The 26492-nt window shown below is 32.3% G+C and overlaps 3 protein-coding genes across 4 annotated transcripts; 1 reads left to right on the forward strand and 2 right to left on the reverse strand.

Annotated features, from left to right (window-relative positions):
* Positions 1-290: 290 nt before the first annotated feature.
* On the reverse strand, positions 291-2310 carry LOC130969218 (T-complex protein 1 subunit delta). Its single transcript, XM_057894859.1, has one exon. It carries the CDS (start codon positions 2172-2174, stop codon positions 570-572), a length of 1605 nt encoding a protein of 534 aa, XP_057750842.1. The 5' UTR covers positions 2175-2310; the 3' UTR covers positions 291-569.
* Positions 2311-5171: 2861 nt separating this feature from the next.
* Positions 5172-6557, reverse strand: LOC130967208 (uncharacterized). The gene has a single exon (XM_057892024.1). The coding sequence runs from the start codon at positions 6555-6557 to the stop codon at positions 5172-5174; it is 1386 nt and encodes a 461-aa protein (XP_057748007.1).
* A 4656-nt stretch (positions 6558-11213) lies between these two features.
* LOC130968644 (DExH-box ATP-dependent RNA helicase DExH3) lies at positions 11214-20106 on the forward strand. 2 transcript variants are annotated; one of them, XM_057894032.1, is made up of 19 exons: positions 11214-11657; positions 12007-12161; positions 12238-12325; positions 12502-12747; positions 13282-13377; positions 13919-14107; positions 14205-14364; positions 14443-14573; positions 14786-14959; positions 15044-15316; positions 15788-15982; positions 16397-16600; positions 16766-16835; positions 17009-17157; positions 17518-17826; positions 18275-18334; positions 18478-18630; positions 18734-18844; positions 19009-20106. In XM_057894032.1, exons 1-19 carry the CDS (start codon positions 11298-11300, stop codon positions 19483-19485), a joined length of 3600 nt encoding a protein of 1199 aa, XP_057750015.1. In that variant the 5' UTR covers positions 11214-11297; the 3' UTR covers positions 19486-20106. The 2 variants fall into 2 exon arrangements, with proteins under 2 accessions (XP_057750015.1, XP_057750016.1); XM_057894033.1 differs by lacking the exons at positions 18275-18334; positions 18478-18630.
* The last annotated feature ends 6386 nt before the right edge of the window (positions 20107-26492 follow it).

The following is a 26492-nucleotide window of genomic DNA, read 5'->3' on the forward strand; positions in this document are numbered from 1 at the left end:
AAGAAGCCATTCTAATGATATATATATATATATATATATATATATATATATATATATATATATATATATATATATGGTGAAAACTCAGGTGCAGTCGACTTCAGGTGAAGTTAATAGTCGAGAGCCGTTAAATAAAAATTTAGTCAAATCATCTAACGATTCTCAGTTATCAACTTCACGTGAAGTCGACTGCACCTGAGTTTTCACCTATATATATATATACACATCCCTATCGTATTTTCTGATTACTAAAGAAAGTGAAAATGGTTAGACATAACACACCTAGAGACTTGCTACATCAACAGAAGAAATGAATTAATATTAATAGACTCTAAATGGATAACAAGAAGTAAAAATATTGTTGGTGACACCAGAAAGCACCACAATTCACAAGGGCATCCAAAATTTTAGATATAGAAGCAAAAGCAAGTTGAAATTACATAACCAAAGTCACTAGCAAGCACATACACTAGGAATTTAATTAAAACAAAGAAAGGCGTAAGATGATGACTCTTTAATCATTTAAAAAAAAGGATGACGGCTCAATTTCTGTAACTATTCACTCAAATCTACCTCACAGTTACAATATCATCAATCTTCAGAATCATCCGCACACACTCTGTAGCCAAGGTGATTGCACTCGTGCTTACCAGCAGTGGCTGCACCACATTCTCCTCCAAGATGTTGGTAATCTGACCCTTCCTCACATTGATTCCGGCATTGATCTCTCCCTGCGCGTGCCGATTCCTCAGCTCAGTCACAATTGCAATGGGGTTCAAACCTGCATTCTCAGCCAAAGTATAAGGAATGACTTCGAGCGCCTCAGCAAAAGCTCTAACACAGTAACCCTCCATCCCATGCAAAACCTTAGCCCAGGCACCAAGTTGCCTTGAAAGCTCAATCTCGGGAGCACCGCCACCAGCAATCAGAAACCTCTTTGCAACCAAACACCTAACAACACACAAGGCATCATGCAGACTCCTGTCCGCCTCATCCAGCACCAGCTGGTTGGACCCGCGGACAAGCACGGTAGTGGTCTTCCCCATATCCTTAATCCCAGTAATCTTCACAATCTTACCATCCCCAAGCGAAACCTCCTCCACAAGGTCAGCATGGCCCAACTTTTCAGCACGGAAGTGCTCAATGTTGGCAATGGGCAAGCAATTCAAAGTTTTGGTAATAAACTCAATGTCATCCCTCTCAACATCCTTAATCACCAAAATCTTAGCTTTAGCAAGGTAATGCAAAGACAAATCAGTAACAGCATCTCTCAGAATACTCTTCTGAATTAACAACACATTACAGCCAGTGGCCTTAATCTTCTTAATCATGCCCAAAATATAGCTCCTCTCTTCCTTCAGAATCCTATCCATCTGAGAATAATCACTCACCACTATACTCTGCTCAATGTCGGTCTTAGGGGGCGAAATCTGGAACTGAATGACAGCAATCTTGGCATTCTCCATGCGGGTAGGTCCACCGGCAGCATGGCTGACCTTCTTGTCAAAAACGAGACCCCTCACAAGTTCAGTATCGTCGACTGTTCCGCCAAGCTTCTTGACGATCTTGATGTCGCGGAGATCGACCATGTCAGGGGTGGCAGGGTCTACAACGGAGAGCACGGAGTCGACGGCGAGAGGGGCGAGGAGCGTCGAGTACTGGCTGACGACCTTACTGTTTAGCGAAGTGCTAGCAGACTTGACGAGGGAGTCCTTGTCAGAGAGCTCAACGGGGACGGCCATGGCGGAGAGAACGTCGAGGGCCTTCAGCGAGGCCTTGTGGAGGGAATCTGAGATGACCGTGGGGTGGATGCCGTGTGAGAGAAGGATTAGACACTGCTCAAGGAGTGCGCCGGCGATGACGACGACGGTGGTAGTGCCGTCTCCGGCGGCAGAGTCCTGTGACTTGGAGAGCTCGACAAGCATCTTCGCGGCGGGCTGGAGGACCTGCATCTTGTTCAGGATGGTGGCGCCGTCGTTGGTGATGATGACCTCATCGGAGGAAGTGGAGATCATCTTGTCCATGCCTTTGGGGCCAAGGGAGGTCCTGACGGCATTGGCGACGGCGCGTGCAGCGACAATGTTAGCATGTCGGATGTCCTCCTTGCGCTTGTTGTCGACGTAGGACTCCGTCTTGGAGGAACGGTGCTGCTGAGGGGCTGTGACTGCCGCCATTGTTGAGTGAGCGAGCGAGTGAGTGGGAACCCTAGTGTGAGAGGGATGAAATGGGGAAAAAGTGAAAACCCTAGATTTGGGATTCAGACTTCTTTTTTCTTCTGTTGAACGGGGTTTATGTCTTCACTCTTCTGGGAGCCGCGATTTATTCGGTTTTTCACTTTTTCTAGACTCTTTCAGTTTCACTTCATCATTTTAATGATTATTGAATATTGATTATTGTATATATAAAATCTGGATAAATGTTTTAAGATTTTGATTAATTTTTCTTTCATTTTTTTTCCTATCTATTTTTTGAATTTTGTAAAAACTGATAACACTTAAGATAAATTACCCTCATAAAAAAAATTCGGACAACTCAATGTTTAATATTAAACAAATGATTAGGGTGTAATATTATTTGATCTTGGACTCTAATATTTAAAATATTTTATTTCAATCATAAAATATTTTGGACATTATATTTTTATTTTAAAAAATTTAAACGGTTTTAATATTATCATATTATTAAATTTACTGTTCTCTGTTAGAGAACCAACTATAAAAATAGTCAATTAGTTAAAAAAAATAATAACCCTCCACAAATCTAATTTTTTAAATTTCAAAACTACAAATACAAAAAGTTAAATTGAGTTGATTTATATTGTAATTAATTTTTAATTTTTTTTAAATTTAACATGAACAATTTGTATATTGAATAGTTAATAATATTTTATTTTAATTTATAAATAAATTGATTTATCAAATATCATTAATGTAAAGATTTTTTTTTAAATTTTAGAGCATTGATTATTGATTGTTAAGATTTAAAAAATTAAAAAAAATTTGTTATATAAAAAATTTAGTTATATTTTTTTTTATACATAGACAATTATATGATTTAACTAATAGCGTTATAATATTCACATTACTTATTTTTGTCATATCAAATTTCAAAACTTCTTGATATATAAATAAAATGTTTGAAACGTTAAAAATTAACTTAGAATTTGATCTGAATATTATAAATTAAAATAATATTTTATCCTAAATTATTATGATAAACCACAAAAAAATACATCTAAATTTAAAAGTTGTATGTAGAAGTTGGCAGTAAAAAACTTACTTTGATAATATTAAAAGGTGCCTACTACTGTAAAGATGCATCTTTACAGATTTTTGTCTTTTATGGCAAAAAAGCGTGTCACTAAAAAGTGTTGCTTTAAAGAGAAAAGTGTTATCCTTAATCGTTAACTTGGCTCTGATACCAATTTTTATCAATGCAGGTTTTTGAAATATTTTTCTTGGGTTGGATTTGCATTATTAAAATTTTCTATTTCTTTTAACAAATTTTCTATTTCTCTTGATATGCTTTCTATACAATTTTTACAGAATTGTTCCACTTCTTCTCTATTTCTTGTGTAAATGTTACTATTTTGTAATCTTACTTCATAATATCTTTTTTGACTTTTCTGAAAATCTTTCATATTAGAATTTCTGCATCTTCTGCCATAGCTTCATTGTTATTTTCTAAAGATTCTATTATTTTTTCTAATTCTTCGACTTCTTTTTTCAGATTGTTATAAGATAATACTAAAGTTTTGAAAGCTCTTTGGTTTATTTCAGAAAACTTTAAATATTTCAAATGATTTTCTCTTTCAAAGAGTTCTTGTTTCTTATCTTGATAAGACACGTATATTTCTTCTTTATTTATCGTCATAATTTATTATTTAAAGTTTCATTCAACTTTTCAATTCTTTTTGTTAATTCCTTTATTTCAGAATCTTTTTCTTCAATTTTTAAATGAGATAGACTTAGAGGGCTGTTAATTTTAGATTCTCTTATTCTAAAACTAGATGATGAAAATGAATTTCTTGACGGTTGTTTTAATAACAAAACTGGGCTTTCAATAGCCTTATTTCTTGGAATTTCTGTTTTTACAAACTTTTGAAATAGTTCATCAACATAAATTCTTTCTTTATCTTTGAAGTCTATACTATGATGACTATTTGTCAGCGCATAATTAATTGCATATGTGATAGAAAATGGTTCATCATTTTGTTCCATTAAATCTATCTTATGGAATTTATAAGCCAGACTTAAGGATCTGCCGAGATTTTCGGTTGATAGAGGAATAGCGTATCCAATATGAGCATTGAATTTAACATTTACATTTGCCAAGTTACCATGGATTATTCCAATTATTTGATCTCTAGGATTAGTGATTCTTTTATCACAGATTGCCAGACTTATTGGAGAATTAATTCCTTTCATGTATGTGGATTTAACTAAAACTTGAATGGTACTAATATGAATCCATCCAATTTTAGATCTTTTTTGTTGATCTTTAATTTTTCCAATTTGTTTATTTACATCTTGTTCATTTATCAGAGCTATTTCAAGTTCTCCATTTGCGGATTGTATTTTTATTGGAGTTTCAATCTGAATTTTTCCATAATATTATATTTTTTCTATTAAAGATTTCTTTTAGAGGATTTTGTTTATTAAAATTATCGTTAGGTTTAAGATCTAATTCCGTTTTTAAAATAGCTTGTTTTTCATTATCAAGTAAAGCAGTTAGCTTATAGTAATCAGATTCTTCAGTTATTTCTATATCTTCTAAATAATTCATAACTTAAAAAGATTGGGATAAAGATGTACCTTTCTGGAGAATAAACTTCTTTATTTATTGCTATTTTACAATATGTGTTTTGTTCTCCAGAGGGGAGATTTTACAAATTAATTCCAGAGGGGAATATCTTAGAATTATTTTTCTAATGGATCAGACTCCAGAATCGCCTCAGCTACTTCCTCTTCGCCCTCCTGGCCTGTGAGTACTCTAAGCTTCCTGCTTTCTGATTTCTGATGCTCTATCAAATAACTTAGCACTCTATTTATAATGGTTGGGTTTGATGGACAAATCCCATCCTTACCCTTCTTATGACGTCATTGCTTACGTCATTGAGCAATAATTCGCACCAACTACATTATTGGTGCCTTGTGACGAAAGCTCTTACATCATTCAACAATAATGTTGATGGATGACTCAGATGTCTCATCCTCTTCTTTTCCCATGTGGGTGGGGTCTTCAGCATTGTTGCTTTCTTCAGACATTTCTGAGGCGCACAGCTGGCACCTATGGTCTTCTTTGTCTTTTAGTAAATGGCATAGATTCCTCCTTATCCCGTCAGGAAGTTTTTCCAGTAATCCAGAAAAGTTGTAAAATGCTGATTCAAAATCCACTAGAAGTCTCATCTCTCTTGATTCAATTTGGTTTTTCTTACTAGAAACAATTAGAGTGTTTCTGCTTTTGTAGTTTATTCTTGTTCTGGATTCTTTGTTTATTTTTTGGGCTCTCTCGAAGACTCTTGCCAATGTACTGGCCAATCTTCCTTCGTCGCTATAAATTGATAGATCTTGAACTTGTTCTATTGGTTGAAAATCTCCTGGGAAGACTGACATGAAAATTACTTGAAATGCTGGGATCAAACATTCTCCTTCTTCATTGAAGATTGGCTGACTACTTGTAAATTTTAGGGATATATCTCTTGGTTCTCTTGCATCAATCATATTTTTGAATTTTTTCACTGCATCTATAAAACCTGCAGGAAATTCTTTAATGATATTTAAATTGTCAAAAATTAGGATTGTATCAATTAATCCGTATTGGAAAAACTGATATGTATCAGAGGGTGAAGCCTCTGGGAAGATTACCAGCTTTGTTAGCTGTTCTTTGTTAATGGGATAATATCCCAATATTGCTCTTTTGTCTAGAGTCCAATTTAGAACCAGATTTAAGGTTTCTCTACAGTTTGATCTACAGACCCTTTTCTTGTCATTTATTTCGGCTCTTGTGGGAATATTTTTCATTAGTCCAGTCCTTTGGGTTTGGGCTGTTCTTTGGATTTGTACTGGAGCTTTTTCTGCTCTTTTTAGAATTTGCTCTGGATGGAGCACTTCATATTCTCTGAGGGATTCTTTTGCCTCTTCTATTGTCAAGAATCCTCCTTTGTGAATAGTTTTGGGCTGATGGGTGAATGGGGCTGCTTTAGCCCAATCATCGTAAACTCCTTTCATTGGGCCATTATATATGACATAATATTTTTTATCCTGAGTTGATTTTTTAACTATTTCTGCCAGAGTTTTATTTTCAGGGATTTTTTCAGAAAAAATTGGTTTTGGGTTTTGTGGCTGGTCCACCACGCTTAGCTGGCTGAACTCTGATGGTGTTGCGAGCATTGGTATTGGAGCAGGTAATGTTGCTTGCTGGGGAACTTTCATGGCTTCCATGGCCTTCTTGATAGAATGAATTTTAGCTCTTAGCTGGTGGCAATGATTGCACCTTTCAAGCTCTTGTTCAAGCTTCTGGATTTCTTGATTCATTGTGTTGACAATGAACTCCATTCTCTTGTCAATGTATCTGCAATAATATTTTATTTCCTTTAATGTACTCGATTTTTATCGGATATTGTAATAAAAACATTTGCCATCTTACCAGACGACCCTGATTATAATCAGATTGTAAATTATATCTAATAAAACCTGTTAAATAACTTGAGTCTGTTCGTAATGTAAATTCCTTTGGAAGTAGATCAATCCTCCATTTCTTAATAGTTTTTATTGCTGCTAGAGTTTCTTTTTCATGGGTAGTATACCTCTGTTCTGTTGGTGTAAATGTTCCAGAAATATATCTGCATAGTAATTCCTTTGAGGAATGTTTAGAATCTAGTGATTCTTTTTCTTTGTTCAAGCTTTTTTCAGCTTTTTTAGCTTTTAGACAGCCTGACCAGGTCTTGTCTGAAGCATCTGTTTCTACTATTAAATAGTCATCTTCTTCCGGAATATAAAGTTCTGGAAGATTTTTACAAAGTTCTTTAATTTTTTGAATCTGCAAGCTATCCTTTTCTTCCCATTTCCAATTCTTTTTTATACTTATTTTTGAAAATAAGTTTTTAGTATAATCTGTTATATTCTTTAAAAATCCTTGATCAGAAATATAATTTATGCATCCTAAAAATCTTTGTAATTGTTTTCTATCTTCCATTTTATCAGGAAATAAATCTACTTTTTCTAATACATTTGGTTGAAGTTTTAACTTCCCTTCAGTAGATAGAATTAATCCAAGAAATTCTATTTCTTGTTTTGCTATCTTAGCTTTCTTTTTACTAAGGACTAAACCTTTTTCCTTACATCTTTCTAAGACAATTAGTAATTTTTGAAGATGATCTTCTTTATCTTGTTTTGTAAATATTAGTATATCATCAATGTAAACTAGAACAAAATCATTTAAATCTTTTAAATTTTCTTCCATAAATCTCTGATAAATACCTGGAGCTTGTTTTAGTCCAAATGGTAGGACATTCCATTCGTAGAGTAATACTCCTGTTGATTCTTTTGTTGGACAAGTAAAGGCAGTTAATTTCTTTGTTTCTTCGTCTAAACGAAGTTGCCAATATCCTGATTTTGCATCGAGCGATGAAAACCAAGTTGCTCCTTTGATTTTTTCTAGAATGGAATCCTTTCTTGGGAGCTTATGAGCATCTCCTATGGTTGCTTCATTCATTTTTTTATAATTAATAACCATTCTTCGTTTTCCTCTTTTAATTTCGTTATTGTTTTCAACATAGAAGGCTGGAGCCGCATGAGGGCTTTTACTTAGTCTTATAATCCCTTTATCTAAAAGATCCTTACATTCAGATGAAAATTCTTCCTTATCTCGAGCTGAGTAGGGAATTCTATTTGGAACATTTATTTCCCTTGTAGGAACTTTTAGCTTAATACTTATTAATTCTTTGTTTGTATTTTTAATATCTAAAGGATTTTCAGCACAAACTTCATTTAAAAGTTCTTCTATTTTAATTTCAAGGTCATTTTTTGGAGTTTTTATCTGGAAATAAAGGTTCAAATAACATTCTTCTAGAATTGAAAATATTTTGAATTTTAAAATTTCGCTTATAGTAGTGGTTGGGATTTTTATTAATTTTGCCCTTTGATTTAGAGAGGAATCATATGGGGCTTTTAGAACTATATATGTTAATTCTTGGATAAAAGGGTGATACAGCTTTAGGAAATTATTTCCTATAATTAAATCTATTCCAGATTCTAATTTATATATAGATGGAACGATGAATCTATAATTTTGAATGAAGACTTCAATCATTTCTGCTTTAAAATTAATTTTGTGTATAGATTTATCGGCTATTCTAATTCTTAGTGGATTTTCTAACTTTTTCCAATTAAGTCCTATATTTGAACTTGCAAAACATTTTGTTGCCCCTGTGTCTATGAAGGCATTAATAAATTTTTCTGTAATTTTTACAGTAATAAACGTAGCACTATTACTCAGTTCCTGAGTTTGTCTCTGAGTCTGTTTCTGAGACATATTCAAAAATATATTTTAGTTCATCATCAGATTCTTCTAGAGGTTCCATAAAACAAGTTTTTGCGATTTCCATTTGTTTAGTTAAGTCTTTTTTATTCTTCTTTTTTGGACATTCATTTGCATAATGTCCTTCTTCTTGACAATACCAACATTTACAGTTTTTTTTTTTATTTGGGCAATAATTCTTTGGTTTTTTATTGATACTTCTTTCCCTAAAATATCTCTTTTTTCTCCAATTTGGATAATATTTTCTTTTTCTAAAGTGATATTTTCTTTTTCTTTGGATATTTTTATAAGGATGGTATTTCCGAATATTTTTATTAGAACCATATTTTTGAGGAATTTCTTCGTTATCTTGACAACAAATTCTAATTATATTATTAAATCTTTTTTGAGTAGCTTCTTGCATACAGCGTTCTTTTATTTCCTCTCTTATAGCAAATGTTGCTCCACTGAAATTATTTTCGATTGTTTTATTATTTATTTCTCTTATAAATCTTCCCATGATGATTTCGTTAGCAGGATATGAAAGTTTTGTGATATACATGCTAAGATAATGATTTTTATCTTCTTCTTTTAATTTATAATAATATATTCTATATTCGCAAATATAGGATTCTATATAGCATAGATCGAATATTTGAATATTGGCCAAATGATTTTTTGCTTCTAAATACTCTTTTTCAGAAATTTCTTTTCTATGATCTATAACATTTTTTCCAAAAAATTCTTTGTATAGAACTTTCATTATGTGTGCTATTCTATCATAAGCTGTTGTTTTTGCAGCTAATTCTTCTATTATTTTATTATCTATTGATAACATATAATTTCGTATAGTTCCTTTAGTGTGGAAACCTATGAAATTCCAGATATCCATTTCAGATAATTCATTTAATTTTGGGTTTGTATAAGCTTCTAATAGAAAAGAGTTCATCCAATCTTCGAAAATTTCTTTTTCGTTCTTTTTGCAATCTAGATCAAGCATTTTTTCTCCTTCTAGATCTTGAATTTTAGGATTATATTTTGATGGTATTTTAGTATATTTCGAATTTTTGCTTATAAATCCTTTTTTAAAGGCATAATTTTCAAAACCTGTTTCCCATTTAAATTGGGTTTGATTATTATTCCCAGATGTTCCAGCTTCATCCTTTACTTGTACTGGATGTACTGGTTCATCATCACTTGAATAGTCTAAAACATATTCTTCTCTTTCAGAGATTTCTGGTTCTTCTTTAATCTGAAAACCTTGTTCCAAAAAGTTGTCTTCTTGAGCCATTTTTAATTGTTTAAAAAGCATTGTAACTTCTTCTAATTTTTCATCAATATTCATAATTTTAGAGGCGGTCTAATCATTAGATTTGTTGTATCGATTTTATTTTGGATTTCTTCTTTCTTAGGAATTTCTTTTTGGAAATGTTTATCAAGAATTTGTTCAATTTTATTTATTATATTAGGCTCTTCTTTTTCTTTATTTTTCTGAAACTTTAGAGAGACTAATATTTCTTCAAGCATATCTATTATCGAATTTAATTGTGGATTAAAAGTATGATGAAGATGGGGATAATTATCTCCATGATAACATTTTTTAGAAACTCCGTGTGAAATATAAGTTTTTTCTGGTTTTTGAATACCTTCAATAAAACTTAAAGTAAAATTAAGATTTTGGGAAAACTCGTTTTGTATTGATTTTAAAAATTCAGTGTCATTACTATTGACATTAGTTAAGATCATTAGTTTTTGATCTATTAATTTTGATAGATTAATTATTTCTTCTCTTAAATCTTCTAATTTACTAGTTTTTTCCATTAGGTGACGCTTTTCTTTGTAAAGGGCTACGGTTTTAAGTTAAAAGTGTGGTTTTAGAATGTGTGGTTCAAATTTTACCACATAGCACATCTTTAAAACAACATCTTTACCATATATTTCACCATATTAAAATGGTTGCTAATTTGTGTAGTTGTTGTATTATCACTCTGAAAGTCAACACTCTTGTGTATAAAATCAAGAATAAAATTTAAGGTAAGAAATTCGATTTTCCAAAACAAATCCTGAAGCTCCCTCTGAACAACAATAGTAGGAATTAGGAAAAAGAGAAAACAATTGAAATAGAAAAAATGAAGCCATTGAGAACTTCGGTGCTTCGAGGCTATTGAAGCCATCATAGATCCTCACCAACAACCAAATGAGAAAAAGAGAGAAAACAATGGAAATAAAAAAGTGAGAAAACAATTGAAATAAAAAAAATGAGTGAGTGAAAGAAGAGATGCATGATAAAAAAATGAGAAGAAGGAAGAATAAATGATGAAAATGAGAAAAAAGAAAAATATGTTAAAGATAAAAATTTGAGAGTTAGAATTTTATAATTATGTACTGATTAATTTAAATATTTTAATCAGATTTGAGATACTAATTTGAATAAAATTCATTGTTTGTCTATATCAATTTGTAATAAACTGTTAAAATTGACATTTAACTGTACACGTTAATAATTTTAAAATGACTTATAACATTTGAACTAACAGAGACTTACATCTTATAAAATGAGGAGTATATTTAGTGATTTTAAAAAGTAAAAAACTTAATTGGAACGAATTAGAAATTTGAGAAGCATTTAAGACATTACCTCTTAAAATATATATTAAAAATAATGTGTAAATATCCCGGAAGGCAGTAGGGATGAAGGGCGAAGCTAAAACCCCCAAAAAGTCCTGAAGCGAGTTGGGGGCGTTACAGCGGAGCTCACTTCAACTGTCTCTGCAACCATGTTACAGAGCTACTTCAGATTCAGACTCACAACCACAACCGCCATGTCCCTCAGGCCTCTCAGGCCTCTCAGGCCCTCTCTTCCTTCCGCCACCTCCCACTTAATTGGCCTCAGGGCCTTTCACCTCCGCCCCACCATAGCCTCTCATCTTCGTCTCCACCCATGCTCCGCGGCGCCAACCGGGGCGGTTGAGCTGGAATGGAACGACAGGCAGCGCTTCAAGCAGAGGACCGTTGCTCTGCCGTTTTGGCGTCAACGCAACTCCAATTACGGCCGTTTTGCCTACCAAGACTTCTCCAGTGATGATGAATCCGACGTGGAACTTGCCTCTCCACGCTCTCCGGCTCAGCAACAAATGGTTTGTTTCCATTCACAAGGCGACTATCTGTTTTTCATTGCGATACATGAAAGCCACTTATTAAGAGTTGTGATATTTTATTTTAGAAAAAATTCAGGTGAATTGAATTTGTTGCAGCCGTGTGTATTCTCTGTACTTGAGTCTTGAAATTCCTCGGTTGAATACAAAGATTTTCCGTAATTCTCAAAGTGATGGAAAAGCTTATTTTATGCTTACAGAGAGAGAGAGTGCATCTATTTGCTTTGCTGGTGGACTTCAATTTGGATAATCTGATACTTTGCAAGGGGTAATTTTTAATTTATGGATATATTGTTTTGCCTGACAAAGGAAGTTGCTTGCTGGTTGTTAGGGAGAGTCGACTCTTGAAAACATTGATGAGTGGAGATGGAAGCTGACCATGCTTCTCCGCAATAACGAGGAGCAAGAAGTTGTGTCCAGGGAGAAAAAGGACCGGCGTGATTATGAGCAACTTTCAGCTTTAGCTACCAGAATGGATCTATACAGGTACCTTAATGTTATCATTATTTATAGGTTTTCTCAATTCTGTTTGTTAAATTCTGAACAAAATTACCCTGGGCAGCCGACAATATGCAAGAGTTGTTGTCTTTAGTAAAGCACCTCTGCCAAATTACCGCCCTGATTTGGATGATAAGCGTCCACAAAGAGAGGTATCACATTGCATTGATGTTTTCTGTTCTTTTCCTTTTATTTCTGCACTAAGAGTTATTAACAAACACCAGCCTTATTAATTGTTTTAACACTTTAAAAATTGTGGTGGTTGGTAAATTCTTTATCCCCTTGCATGTTCATGCTCTGATTGACTGATTTTTCTGTGCCCTTGCAGGTAATCTTACCCTTTGGTATTCATAGAGAAGTAGATACTCATCTCCGTGCCCATCTTTCACAAAAGCCTACCAAAAGGCTAGGTTCTTTTGATGATTCTTTGCATAGATCAAGTGATGCTGGAAGTATTCACACCAATGATGGGATTTATGAGAAGCCAGTGCCTAGGATCCATAATTCTGTTGTCAAGGAGAAAATCCTTCAGCGAAGAAGTTTGGAACTGCGTAATAAGCAAGAAGATTGGCAGGTTTATTAACCCTATCTAAATTGCATCTTATTTGCCATTATATTCTTAGTTGGCATTTAAAGAGTGTTGCGTGTTCTTTTTTGAATATCTACCAGTACTTAATTTGTGGTTTTTGGGTTTCGGCAATAAAAGCATTTTTATTGCTGGTTCAATTCAAGTCTCATTCGTATTGTGAGTGCAACTTTATGAAATCTAAGTACAATTAACGACCTTATTGGTCTAGCCCTGATCGTTATTGTAATAGTTATATCTGTTATGTTTGAATACACTTTTAATGAGTAATAGTTCTTATATTAACAAATTTAAAAAGTTGTTTGTTTCATTGTAGTTCTTTTGACTGGAGTGTAATGAGCAATAATTGAATATTCTAGATGTTTGTGAGTTTTGATTCATGTTATCTGGTTTCTGAGCTTGATGACTTATGATTTGAGATGTTTGTTGATCTTCTCTATCTGTGAAAATTTGTGTGTATAAATGTCCCCTTGTACAATTTTAGCTATTAGAAATTTATAACAGATGCTGGTTTATCCGTAGGGGTCTCCTGAAGGGCAAAGGATGCTCGAATTTCGTAGAAGTCTTCCTGCATTCAAAGAGAAAGATGCATTTTTGAAAGTCATTTCAAATAATCAGGTGAAAAGGGAAAAATGTGTCCCATGTGTTATGTAATGCTGTCACTGTCATATTACAATTCTTTCTGAGATTCATGCTTTGTTAGCACTGGAACCACAGTTACAAATTTAGTTAAGGGATGTGAAGTGAGTAATGAGTTGTAACAATGCAGCTATCCGTGATCGATTGTATGACTGTGACACGTTTGGAGAGCATAGACACTGGAACATACATTTCTGGACAACATACATAATAGAGACTAATTTAGTTGTATAAGGTGCTATCAATCAGATCATGAATGGATGATATTCAATCTGATCAGCAAAATTTACCACAATAAAATACTCTGAATCATGTTTTTTTTTTTTTTTTAATGTTATAGAGGTTAGTTATTAAATTGGCACATGTTATAATTTCTTAGCAAGCTATAATTCAGAATTCGTGACATAAGTTGCAAATTTTTTTCTTATGTAGGACCATTTATTGCTGAGACTATGAATCCTGATATGCTTTTATTGAATGATAGTTTATATTAATTCGTGTCATTAATGAAAATTTGCAGGTCATTGTTGTCTCAGGTGAAACTGGTTGTGGTAAGACCACACAACTTCCCCAGTACATACTAGAATCTGAGATTGAAGCTGGACGTGGTGCTGGATGTAACATAATTTGTACTCAGCCTAGAAGAATATCTGCTATGTCTGTTTCTGAAAGAGTTGCAGCAGAACGTGGGGAGAAATTGGGAGAATCTGTTAGTTTGTCAATCTTTTGGGCTTTCTGGTTCTTGAAGTATCTGTTATACTTATGACTACTTATTAACTTATATTATCTAATTTGTCCTTCTGAAGGTTGGCTACAAAGTTCGGTTGGAGGGTATGAAAGGAAGGGATACTCGTCTTCTTTTTTGTACCACAGGTGTATTATTGAGGAGACTACTAGTGGATAGGACTTTAAATGGTGTAACTCATGTTGTTGTTGATGAAATTCATGAACGTGGAATGAATGAAGGTAGTCATATATAACATGTATTCCAGTGTTGTTGATTGCAATACAAGTTTACTTACCACTGGTTTTCACTTTTGTCAGATTTTCTTTTGATTGTCCTGAAGGAGCTTCTTCCTCGCCGTCCTGATTTGAGATTAATTTTGATGAGTGCAACCTTAAATGCTGAGCTTTTCTCTTCCTACTTTGATGGTGCTCCAACTATGCACATTCCTGTAAGCTCCAGACACAAACAGCTTATACCATATTCACTTTCTCTAAAAAAATTTCTTTTGTAAAATAAAGACAGCTCTTTTTTCAGTCAGGTCTCAGTAGTAGTTGCTTGTTAAATATTTCACAAAGTGTCATGCATAGATTTCTCATTTTGCTTATAGTTGTCTTTAAAAATACCCTTCTCTGTTTGATCTTATGGCCTGTGAAATTATAGGGTTTTACATATCCAGTCCGAGCACGTTTTCTGGAGGATATTCTGGAAATGACTGGATATCGGTTGAATCCTTATAATCAAATTGATGATTATGGTCAAGAAAAAACATGGAAAATGCAGAAACAGGCTCTAGCTTTCCGGAAAAGAAAGAGCCAAATTGCTTCTGCTGTTGAGGTGCGTAACTTGCTGTAACATTGTTGCTTTTATAGCTATTCTTTTTGGGTCTAATTCTGTTCATTTCTCTATGAGTTTGTATAGGATGCGCTAGAAGTTGCAGACTTCCATGGATATAGTCTACGCACTCGGGAGTCATTGTCCTGCTGGTGCCCTGACTCACTTGGTTTTAACCTTATTGAACATGTGCTTTCTCACATTGTCAAGAATGAAAGGCCAGGTGCTGTTTTGGTTTTTATGACTGGGTGGGATGACATAAACTCCTTGAAGGATAAGCTCCAAACTCATCCTTTGTTAGGAGATCCCAGCCGTGTCTTGCTTCTTGCATGTCATGGATCCATGGCCAGCACTGAGCAGGTAATGTTCATAGTAATAGGCTGGAAAGAAGCCAGCAAAAACAGTTGCCACAGTCTAGTTTGCGATTTAATTCAAGATATCAAAGTGCTATATAGTTTCCCTCTTAAGCTTATTGAGGGTAAAGGTATTAAAAATGGGTTGTTTTTTACTGGCTTCGGGGAACATTTTTTTCAGATTATTAGATTGTAGAAGGGAGATATTTTAAAATGCAACTTGGAATCAAGAGTCTTGTAGAGCATGAATTTAATCTCATCCATTTACTGCTGCAATTGCGTATCTAAGGGACTTACTTTGTTACGCTTGCATTTATTTTGCTGCGGAAGATGGGGGAGTGTTGGATTTCTTGTCATATTGAAGCGATTAACTGAATAACATCTGTTTCTCACCTTATATTTCTAGTCATATTTACGCATCGCAATGTATTTTCTTATAAATTTTGTTTGCTTTCCTGTTTTTTCTTTTCTTCTGCAGAGGTTGATATTTGAAAACCCTGAAGGTGGGGTGAGGAAAATTGTTCTGGCAACTAATATGGCTGAGACTAGTATTACCATCAATGATGTTGTCTTTGTGGTTGATTGTGGTAAAGCTAAAGAGACATCATATGATGCACTAAACAACACTCCTTGTTTACTTCCATCTTGGATATCAAAAGCTGCTGCCCGGCAGGTATTTTTTTATTGTTTATTTAATTTTGTGGATATTGATTATTTACCCCTTTGAGGTTGAACATTGTCAAATTAAACTGGTTAAGGAAGACCTAGAAAAATTGAGAACAATGTTAGAAAAACCGTTGATCCGTAATTTTTTCCTGAAATTTTGGTTTTTCATCAGGTAATGGGATCAGGATCAGCTGTATTTTCTTTACAACAAAAATCGAATAATTTTAGATTGTAAATAATGTGTCAACTGGAACAGATGGAATTGTTGCTGTCACATGCACAGACATTCTTGTATAGTTTAGCTAACATACAGATGTATATAGATTCACAATGTTTGATACTTTCCAAATTACTTCTTGTCATGAAGTATATGGATTTACTTATTTTTGTTGCTTAAAAGGTTTCAATTTCTTTTCTTTAGAGAAGAGGAAGAGCTGGTCGTGTTCAACCTGGTGAATGCTACCATCTATATCCCAGATGTGTTTATGATGCTTTTGCTGATTATCAATTGCCCGAACTTTTGAGAACACCTTTGCAGTCCTTATGTTTGCAAATCAAAAGTTTACAACTTGGAAGCATATCTGAATTCTTAGCTAGAGCTCTCCAGCCACCAGAGGCGCTATCGGTAAAAATTCATTGTGCATATTTTTGGAACTTGTGCTGAAATACGACGGTTGTTAATTAAGTCCGCTACCAGTGACTTGTATACACTAAATTTTAACACATGTTCAACTTATATAAGTTTTATTTTATTTAATTAATTGTATTGTCAATTAATTTGATTCTGCAGGTTCAAAATGCTGTTGAGTATCTGAAGATAATTGGGGCCTTGGATGACAATGAAAATTTGACAGTTCTAGGTAGAAGAACTAGTACTTTATTGTTTCTTGCTCTCAACTTCCCTTCCCATTTATTCTTCCAACAAAGTTTCTCCTGTCATGGGTTTATCCAAGCTCTTCTTTTTCAATATTACATTTAGCTATATAAGAGAGAACAACTGCTGATATTGTCATAATGATTTGTTACTTTCCAGGGCGCAAGTTGTCAATGCTTCCTGTGGAGCCCAAACTCGGCAAAATGCTCATTCTGGGCGCTATCTTCAACTGTTTGGATCCCATAATGACTGTTGTTGCTGGTCTTAGTGTAAGGGATCCTTTTGTGATGCCAGCTGACAAGAAGGATGTAAGTCACCATGACTATCGTTTTCCCTTGACATTGGATGTAAATCTTGCTAGAAAAATAGTGGATTTTATCATTTTTTATGTTATCATGTGATGACATCACTTGTTTTTTGGAATATTAATATTGGAACTAAAGTTTAACAATATCACCTGATTAAGTATGTTGGGCCTATCAAGTATCAAGCATGCTCTCTGGTAGAGCATATTAATGTTGAGAAAAAATGGCTTCTATTGATTCCTTTTTAGCGCACAAATATTATCACTAATTTATCAAGCAGGATTAAAATAATCAATATGCTATGTGTGAGGCAGAAAAGGCTTAACTTTGTATTTAATTGTTTTATATGCATGTTTCATACAGCTTGCAGAGTCTGCTAAGGCCCAGTTTTCTGCTCGTGACTATAGTGATCATCTTGCACTTGTCCGAGCTTATGAGGGTTGGAAAGAGGCTGAAGCTCAGCAAGCTGGCTACGAGTACTGTTGGCGAAATTTTCTTTCTTCTCAAACACTTAGGGCCATTGACTCTCTTCGAAAGCAATTTTTTTACTTGCTTAAAGATATTGGGTTGGTTGATCACAATTCTGAGACCTACAGTAGATGGAGTCAGGAGGAGCATCTTGTCCGAGCTGTCATCTGTGCGGGTTTGTTTCCTGGAGTATCATCTGTTGTGGTAATCTTTTGTTTATGCTAATTCTACTTCAGTTTCCAATTTTCACTCTTCTTTTTTCCCCCTCTCTTTCCATGTGTGTCAGTGTTTACTTTGGTACATCCATATGCATCAGTGTGTGTATTGTACTGCTACTACATCTGCAGAATCCATTTTCTAATTCTACTAATGGTATTTTCATTAAACAAACATGCCTGAGTGACACACACATACACAAGTAGGAGGCGTATGGACTTCCTTACAATTGTGCTCCCCTGAGTTTGTACTCAGTTTTCCTGTTGATATGGGCTATTGTTTCAAGGACATATAAACAACAGACAATAGCACGGGGAGTTGATTCCATCAATTCAAAAACTTGTGATGTGGAATAATACTATCTTATTTATATTTTAGTTGTCATTTTATTTTGTAAATGTTGTTGACGTGAAGTCATGCAAATTGTGTTTTGCAGAACAAAGATAAGTCAATAGCACTGAAAACAATGGAGGATGGCCAGGTTCTTCTGTATGGTGTAAGTTTCTCATTCAAATATATGTTGTTTTACCAATTCTCATTTTCTTGTAACCCAGTTTTTTTATTGGATTAAAGTAATCCACCCAAGTTCTAATAGTTTAATTTTGGGTTTCTTTTATCTCTTGGTTCTGTGCTGTCTAGAACTCTGTAAATGGTAGTGTACCCAAGATTCCATACCCATGGTTGGTGTTTAATGAAAAGGTGAAAGTGAATGCTGTATTCCTTAGGGATTCGACTGGTATATCTGATTCAGTGCTGCTCTTATTTGGTGGGAATATATCCAGAGGTGGATTGGTAAGTTATGGCTTATTTCCTCAACACTTTTCACAGATCAGTTGTTTCCTTTTGACTATTTATTGTGGTGCAATTTTTGGTGAGCATATGATTCTTTTGACAGGATGGTCACCTAAAAATGTTGGGAGGTTATTTGGAATTTTTCATGAAACCTGAATTAGCTAACACTTACTTGCGGTTGAAGGGGGAGCTGGAGGAACTGATACAGAAAAAAGTATGTTCAATCCAATTGATCATAGTTTTTATTATATTCCTGCACTTCTCAAATTCTTCTAGCCATTATTCATTTGTGTAAAGACTTATTCTTCATTCAATTTTCAGAATCTCCAAGTCCATGACATACTTATAATTTACTTTATGCTTTGCATGTTTTGCCAGCTTCTGGATCCCATGTTCGATACACAATCGCATGACGAGCTTCTTTCAGCTGTTAGATTGGTGATATCTGAGGACCACTGTGATGGCAGATTCGTATTTGGTCGTCGGGCCACACCTGCACCCAAAGTAAAAGAGGCAACAAACTCCAAAAGTAGTGCTGGAGTAGAGGCTGAGAATTTTAAAAACCAGCTTCAGTCATTACTTAACAGAGCTGGACATGAAGTACCAACTTACAAAACAAGGCAACTGAAGAACAACCAATTCCGTTCCACTGTCATTTTTAATGGCTTGGATTTTGTTGGCCAGCCTTGCAGCAACAAGAAACAAGCAGAAAAATCTGCTGCTGCCGAGGCTCTTCTATGGCTGAAGGGTGATATGCATTCTTCACGTGATGTTGCCAGCCATATGTCTGTGCTTTTGAAAAAGAGCAACAAGAAAGATAAGAAAACTTCATCAAAACGTGCTAAATGGAGCTGACTCAAATCTACAAGATCTCTATCCTGGATAGATCATTTTTACATGGTTTTTCACCAAGGAAGAACATGTTCATTTTCAAGGCACTGGTTTCATCTTTCCAGTCACAATTTCAACAGTAAGTGTATGGAGCTACTAATGGTGAGGGAACTAGAATCTAAATGTTACAAATCTGAGCCCTTATGCTCTTTTTTAAGATATGGGAGTCCTTGTCCTTGTAAAGGGTGATTCCATCCAGAAAGTTTCAATGCAAAATGGAAAACAGCTTTAGATTGGGAGGCTGAGCAGCTACTGTTCAGACTAAGGACACTAATCTATGCTGATCATGCATTCTTCCAATTCATTGTTTTTGATGTGGAAGTTGGAAGGCATATCTGTCCACTATTCTTTAAAGTATATTGTAGCTGCTTAGGAAATAGGTTTACATTAATCAAGTTAGCCGATCATCCATTTGAATGAAATGTAGTATATATACTAAGGGACTTGGTACACCTACAAACAACTTTTACTTATAAGTTCTTTCGTCTTTATATTGAAAGATGTAGCAGTGAAGTGAGAAATGTAAAGGGAAAATGCAATTCTTATACCATATTATTAATATGAGGTGGCATTGGTGTTTACTTGAAGAACAAATAAAGAAAAAGATAATCTCAGAGAGTATTATCATACATTAGTTATTTTTAAACCATTTCCTAAATAAAGAAAATAGATTAATAGGCAATTAGTCTAAAGCTTAGTATAATCGCAGAACTTACATGTCGTTCTCCAATGTAACAGACTAACATTACGTTGAACTAATATGAATTTTTAATCGAATATTATATTGTATGAGCACTAATGTTAAAATAATTACGTCATTATGTCCACATTTTAATTAAGCCCATTTTAGTTAATTGATTTTATACTGGTATTTGACAGAGAGACTAACATAAGTTCAATTAATTAATTTGGGACAACTATTTAATTGTATTAAAGTTTAAGCCATGTCACTTTACTGTTACAGATGACAGAGGAATTCGAGAGGCAGGAGATTCACAATTTTACAAATTTAGTGACTAATTCAATCATTTTTAAAGTTGAAACTATTTTAATGGGAGTTGAGAATTTCAAAGACTAAATTGGATTATATTTTAAGTTCGACTATACGCCATATTTTAGGCGACCAAAAAGTCCAAAAGCGAATAGTAAAGGAGACAATGAGGACAAGTGGAATAAGAACATGCATTCATAGGAGGGACAGAAACTCCTTCCGAGCAATACACAACATGGTGCCTCTGGAGATAAATCCATAATGGGACGAACCAACCACAAGCATGCAATTGGTTCAGTTAAATAACTCTAAACTTAATTATCATTTAACGTTATTATACATCATAAAGATACAAAAAGTTCCCTTACACGTCTGCACTGTGGGAATTTCATGCCATCTTTCACTGCCTTTATTGACCATTCTCTTACACGCCTCGTTGCTTCTGCATCGTCCTTTCGCGCAGAAGGCCTTATGGTCCATGCCATGAGGAGTTTTTTGGCAAGATTGTTGTTTCAGGTCTCACAATGTAAACAGAGGAGGATTTTCTGCGGTTCAATTGCAAGAATGATGAGCAGAGTAACCCGGACCGATTTAGGGTTCGGTTTACCAATTTTTCAGTCGAACCGGCCAGACCGATCCGGTTTTGATAACCTTGCGTGAAAGTTGCTTCCCACCTTCCCTTTATTCCACCTTCACCGTGTGAGGAGTGATGGTTCTCGTGACTCTTTTGTTGATGAGCAAGAAATGGGTGATTACCTTTCTTTTCTCAACAGTCACTGAATAATAATGAGGATGCTGTGGATCCAATTAGACTTGATTTGGGTCATGGGTGCTGTCAAAAACAATGGCCATGGCCATTTCTTCCATAGGAGGAGTTACTCTGCTAGTGACGCGTTCTTTAGGATGCCTGATGAAGAAGTGTGAATTGGGTACAAGCCATGTCTTTACTTTGCAAGAGGGTTCTGAAAAAATGGAACCAACGGCAACTTTGTTCATCATCATGATGCTGTGGACAACGCTGCCACTGTTGATTCTCCAACTATGGAAGAGCATGAGGCTCTTATGAGTTTGAAGGCTGCACAACATCAAAGATTTAATGACTGCTTCTCAGCTCATGTCTGCTGGTGCTGCACCAACCCCAATGCACAAATACATTAACTTTTCCATGCTACTAAGGAATGATCCCTAAAGGTTATGATGCATATATATTTAAAGGTAACCATAATGATAGGACCTTTGATACTTATTCTCTGCATCAAATTTTCTTCTTCATATTCATAAACTTGATCTCATTAAGGAAAAAACTTGATGTAATGAGCAAGTATCAACACATTCACCCAGTAAGATACACCATTTGATATGGCACAACTACTTTATTTTAAATTTGATGATAATATTGAGTATTTTATTGAGTGAATGTGTTGAATATTTTCAAAAATGCTTGATGTAAAGAATAAATATCAACACAATTATCCATAAGATATACAATTTAATATACATCTCTATTTTAAATTTGATGATTAAGAATATTCTTCTCTTCAATTCATTGCAATGAATCATATCCAAAAGTTTTCACTTTGAGCTTTTGCATTTAAAGGATGTTTATACTTCCTATGATTTTTTAATAATTTGTTTTGTATTGTATTTTGTTTATTTTTATATAAGATATAAAGATACTATTTTATTTTATTTTATTTATTTTTATTTTTTTTACATTTGTTCATGTCAGATTATGTGATGTCTGAGCGTCTTTCTAACAATAAAAAAAGAAGTAATTTGTAAAAAATAAATTTTAGGCATTGCAATAATACAATTTTTTATTGTTATTTGAGCTAACATTAGATAGAAAACTAATATTTAAGGTATAGAGTAGTAATGTTAGGGTATTTATCACATATTTAGAAAATAATAATATTATTGTAATATTTTTATATATTTTTTGTGATATATGAATATCTTTTAAAAAATGGTAATGACTACAAATTTTAATATGTTAACTTTTGATCATATAAAATATTAAAATTTAAAAATAGAAAAAAAACTAAAAATCATTGTAATTATAGTTTTAAAATTTAAGAAACTTTCTATAATCTATTAATCTTTATCTTGTTGATGGGCTATGCTATAGGAAGTTTAGCACAGTCTTTCTTAATAATAATTTTAAAAAATTTTAAAAATTAATTAGGATACTCATAATTAACCATACGATTATAAGTACATTTATTTTATTAGATTAAATTAAATCATTAATTTAAATTATTTGAAAAAAAATTAATATAGTAAAAGCAATAATTAAATAACTTGTTTTTTTTAAATATAAAATGCTTACTAGTCATATAATATCTTTATTAGAATTCGGTTATTACTTATTACTTACCATCTAGGCATCTATTATTTGAATTCATTTTAAAAATAATTTAAAAATTAATTAAACAGTACTCATAATTAATCATACGAATATAAATATATTTATTTTATTAGATTAAATTAAATTATTAATTTAAATTATATTCATCTAAATTTTAAATTAAAAATTTTATAATTTTAAAAGTTTAAATTATTTAAAAAAATGGATAGAATGAAAAACTTAAAATCAAACCATCATCGTAATATTGTCTAAAACATTATACCGCAGAAGTTTTGCACATATTATGGTTAGCTTTTTTAATTTAAAAACTTTAAATCATTATTTTTTTCAAATCGAATGTTTAATTATGAGTACAATAATACAAATACCTAATATTATAGTTAAATCGATACAATAATATATGTATCTTGGATAAAGTATTTTTAAAATAATAAATTGTCTACATCTTACATATTTTAAAACATATTTTATTTATTTAATTTAAATATAAAAACCTGCATAATTTCTTCTCTTAAATTACTAAATTAATATTTAAAATCTGAAAATTACTTAGACCACCATCCCTTTATTTATGTAACATACATAATATACTACTTTTCTTTTATTCATATAATATATAAGAGGATGAATTTTAAATTTATTAAATATATTGGTGTTTTAATTATTTTAACTCTTGACCTCAATTACAAAAATATATATAATACATATTAATTAAAATCAACGATTAAAATTAACGAAACTCTAATGTTCTAAAAACTTTCTATACAATATACATTGTACTTACCCTCCTACTTCTACTCTATTTTTTTCACCCCTAACTTGCATGATTTAACAGAACATCTGTATTCATATGTTACATGATACATATTTTTCTACTTTTATTCTATATATAAATATAAACCTAATCTATTGTGTTACAATCCAGAACTCTTCATAAATTCTATCATTTGAAACTGGCTTCTTCTTCTTTATAAACTTCTCATATAAAGTTCTTGACTCCACAACTTGTGTAAAAACATATAATTTAGTCCATGGAGAGAGAATACGAAAATAATAACAATAATAATATAGTATCTTTGTTGAATCTGGTGTATCCAGTCAAAATAAGTTAAGTTCAATGATTAAAGAAGTGAAAAAGCAAATATATTTGGAAAGACTTTTAATTATGGTAAAAAAATTTTAATTTTGTCATTGAATTTATTTCAATAATATTTATTGATCACGTAAGCGTGTTGATTCTCTCTAACGTTTCCATGACCATTTCCTTTAAGCATTGGTTTAGTGGTGAGTTCTTTTTACATTCTTTATTAAGGAAGTGGCCATGAAAAATGGCCGGAGAGAATCAACACGCTTACATGACTAACGAGCTTACATGACTAACGAACATTATTGCAATAAATTCAATAACAAAATTAAAAAAATTCACCATAATTAAAAGTCCTGCCAAATATATTTGCTTTTTTATTTCTTTCATCACTGACCTTAATTTATTTTGATCGAATACACCAACTTCAATAAAGATACTGTATTATTATTATCATCGTATTCTCCCTCCATGAACTAATTTATATGTTTTTACACAAGTTGTGGAGTTAAGAAGTTTATGAGAAGTTTATGAGAAATTTATAAAGAAGAACAAGCCAGTTTCAAATGATAGAACTTATATTTGAAGAGTTCTGTGTTGCAATACAATAGGTCAGGTTTATATTTTTATATAGAATAGAAGTAGAAAAATATGTATCATGTAACATACATGAATAAAGACGTGCAGTTAAATCATGTAAGTTACGGGTCAAAAAATAAAATAGAAGTAGGAGGGTAGGTATAATGTATAGTGTATAGAAAGTTCAGAACATTAGTATTTTATTAATTTTAACAGTTAATTTTAATTAATATATATTATATATTTTTGTAATTGAAATTAATAGTTAAAATAATTAGAAGACTAATATACTTAGTACATTTGAAATTTATCCTCTTATATATTATACGGATAAAAGAAAAGTAGTATATTATGGCTTAGTTTGGTAAAGCTTTTGCTTTTTAAAAGTAGCTTATGAAAGCTGTCTTTTAAAAGACAGCTTTTTAAAAGCTGCAGTACTTACGTTTGGTAAAATCAAATTAAAAATGACTTTTAATAAGTACAAGCACCATAATTGTGTTTGGTAAAACAGCTTTTAAAAGTTGAAAAAATTATAATAAACATGTTTATAACAAAAAAATAATTTTTTTTTTTTCAAATTCTTTAAAATTTTATATAATATTTTAAAATAAAATAATGTTAAAATAAAAAATTCATAATAAACATAAATATAATAAATAAATTCTTCTATTTTTTAACTTTAAAATTTTATATAAGTATCATAAAATTTGTATGTAATCCAATGTTAGTACTGGGTACGTCCATTACCCACCTATGTATATTGGCTCACCTTTACAGATCATAAAAAATGGGACACATATCTCAAATAAACTACTCTTATGATTATATATCTATATTTACATATGTATATACATGTTGTTATTATAATTTGGACTAATGCTCATGCAAAAAAAATTTTATGATTGGTTTTCATCAACCTCTTCCCGTTTCAAAGAACAGAAAAAAACAAACAAAGATAATAGATCTACTGAAAAAATACAAAATTAACGCAAAAAAAATAATATAAATAGATAGAAGTTCATACCTAATATGTGATAGAGATGTATTTGTGTTGAAATTTGTGAAGATTAGGTTGAAAAATAAAAAATATATGAAGATTGTGTTAGATTTTATGAAGGTTAGGAAGAGAAGTTAGAAATATATAAAGATTTTAATGGCAATATAATAGCGGAAATATGTGCGGGAAAATGAAAAAAATTTGGTAAGCATAAGCCAGTTTTGAAAAGCTCCCTCCTAGATGCTTTCAAAAGTACCCCTAACTTTTAAAAGCCGCAAGCACAAGCACTTGAGCTTTTTAATTTACCAAACACAAAATGACGTGCTTGTGCTTTTTAAAAGCACAAGCACCTCCTGAAAAAGCTTTACCAAACCCAGCCTACGTGTGTTACATAAATAAAGGAATGGTTGTTTAAGTAATTTTCAGATTTTAAATACTAATGTAGTAATTTAAGAGAGGAAATTATGCAGGTTTTTATATTTAAATTAAATAAATAAAATATTTTTTTAAATATATAAGAAGTAAACAATTTATCATTTACATGCATCCGAAATACGTGTATTATTGTAGTAATTTAACTAAAATATTAGATATTTGTATTATTATACTCATAATTAAATATTTAATTTAAAAAAATAATAATTTAAATTTTAAAAATTAAAAAAACTAACCATGTTATGTGCAAAACTTCTTTTATCCGCTGTAAAATGTTTTAGATGAATATAATTTAAATTAATAATTTAATTTAATTTAATTTAATAAAATAAATATATTTGTATTTGTATGATTAATTATGAGTATTGTCTAATTAATTTATATTATTTTTAAAATGAATTCAAATAATAAATGGCAAGTAATGAACGAATTCTAACAAAGATATTGTATGGCTAGTAAGCATCTTATATTTTAAAAATAACAAGTTATCTAATTACTTCTTTTACCATGTTAATTT

Source organism: Arachis stenosperma, chromosome 3, assembly GCF_014773155.1.
Source record: "Arachis stenosperma cultivar V10309 chromosome 3, arast.V10309.gnm1.PFL2, whole genome shotgun sequence".
Classification (NCBI taxonomy): Eukaryota; Viridiplantae; Streptophyta; class Magnoliopsida; order Fabales; family Fabaceae; genus Arachis; species Arachis stenosperma.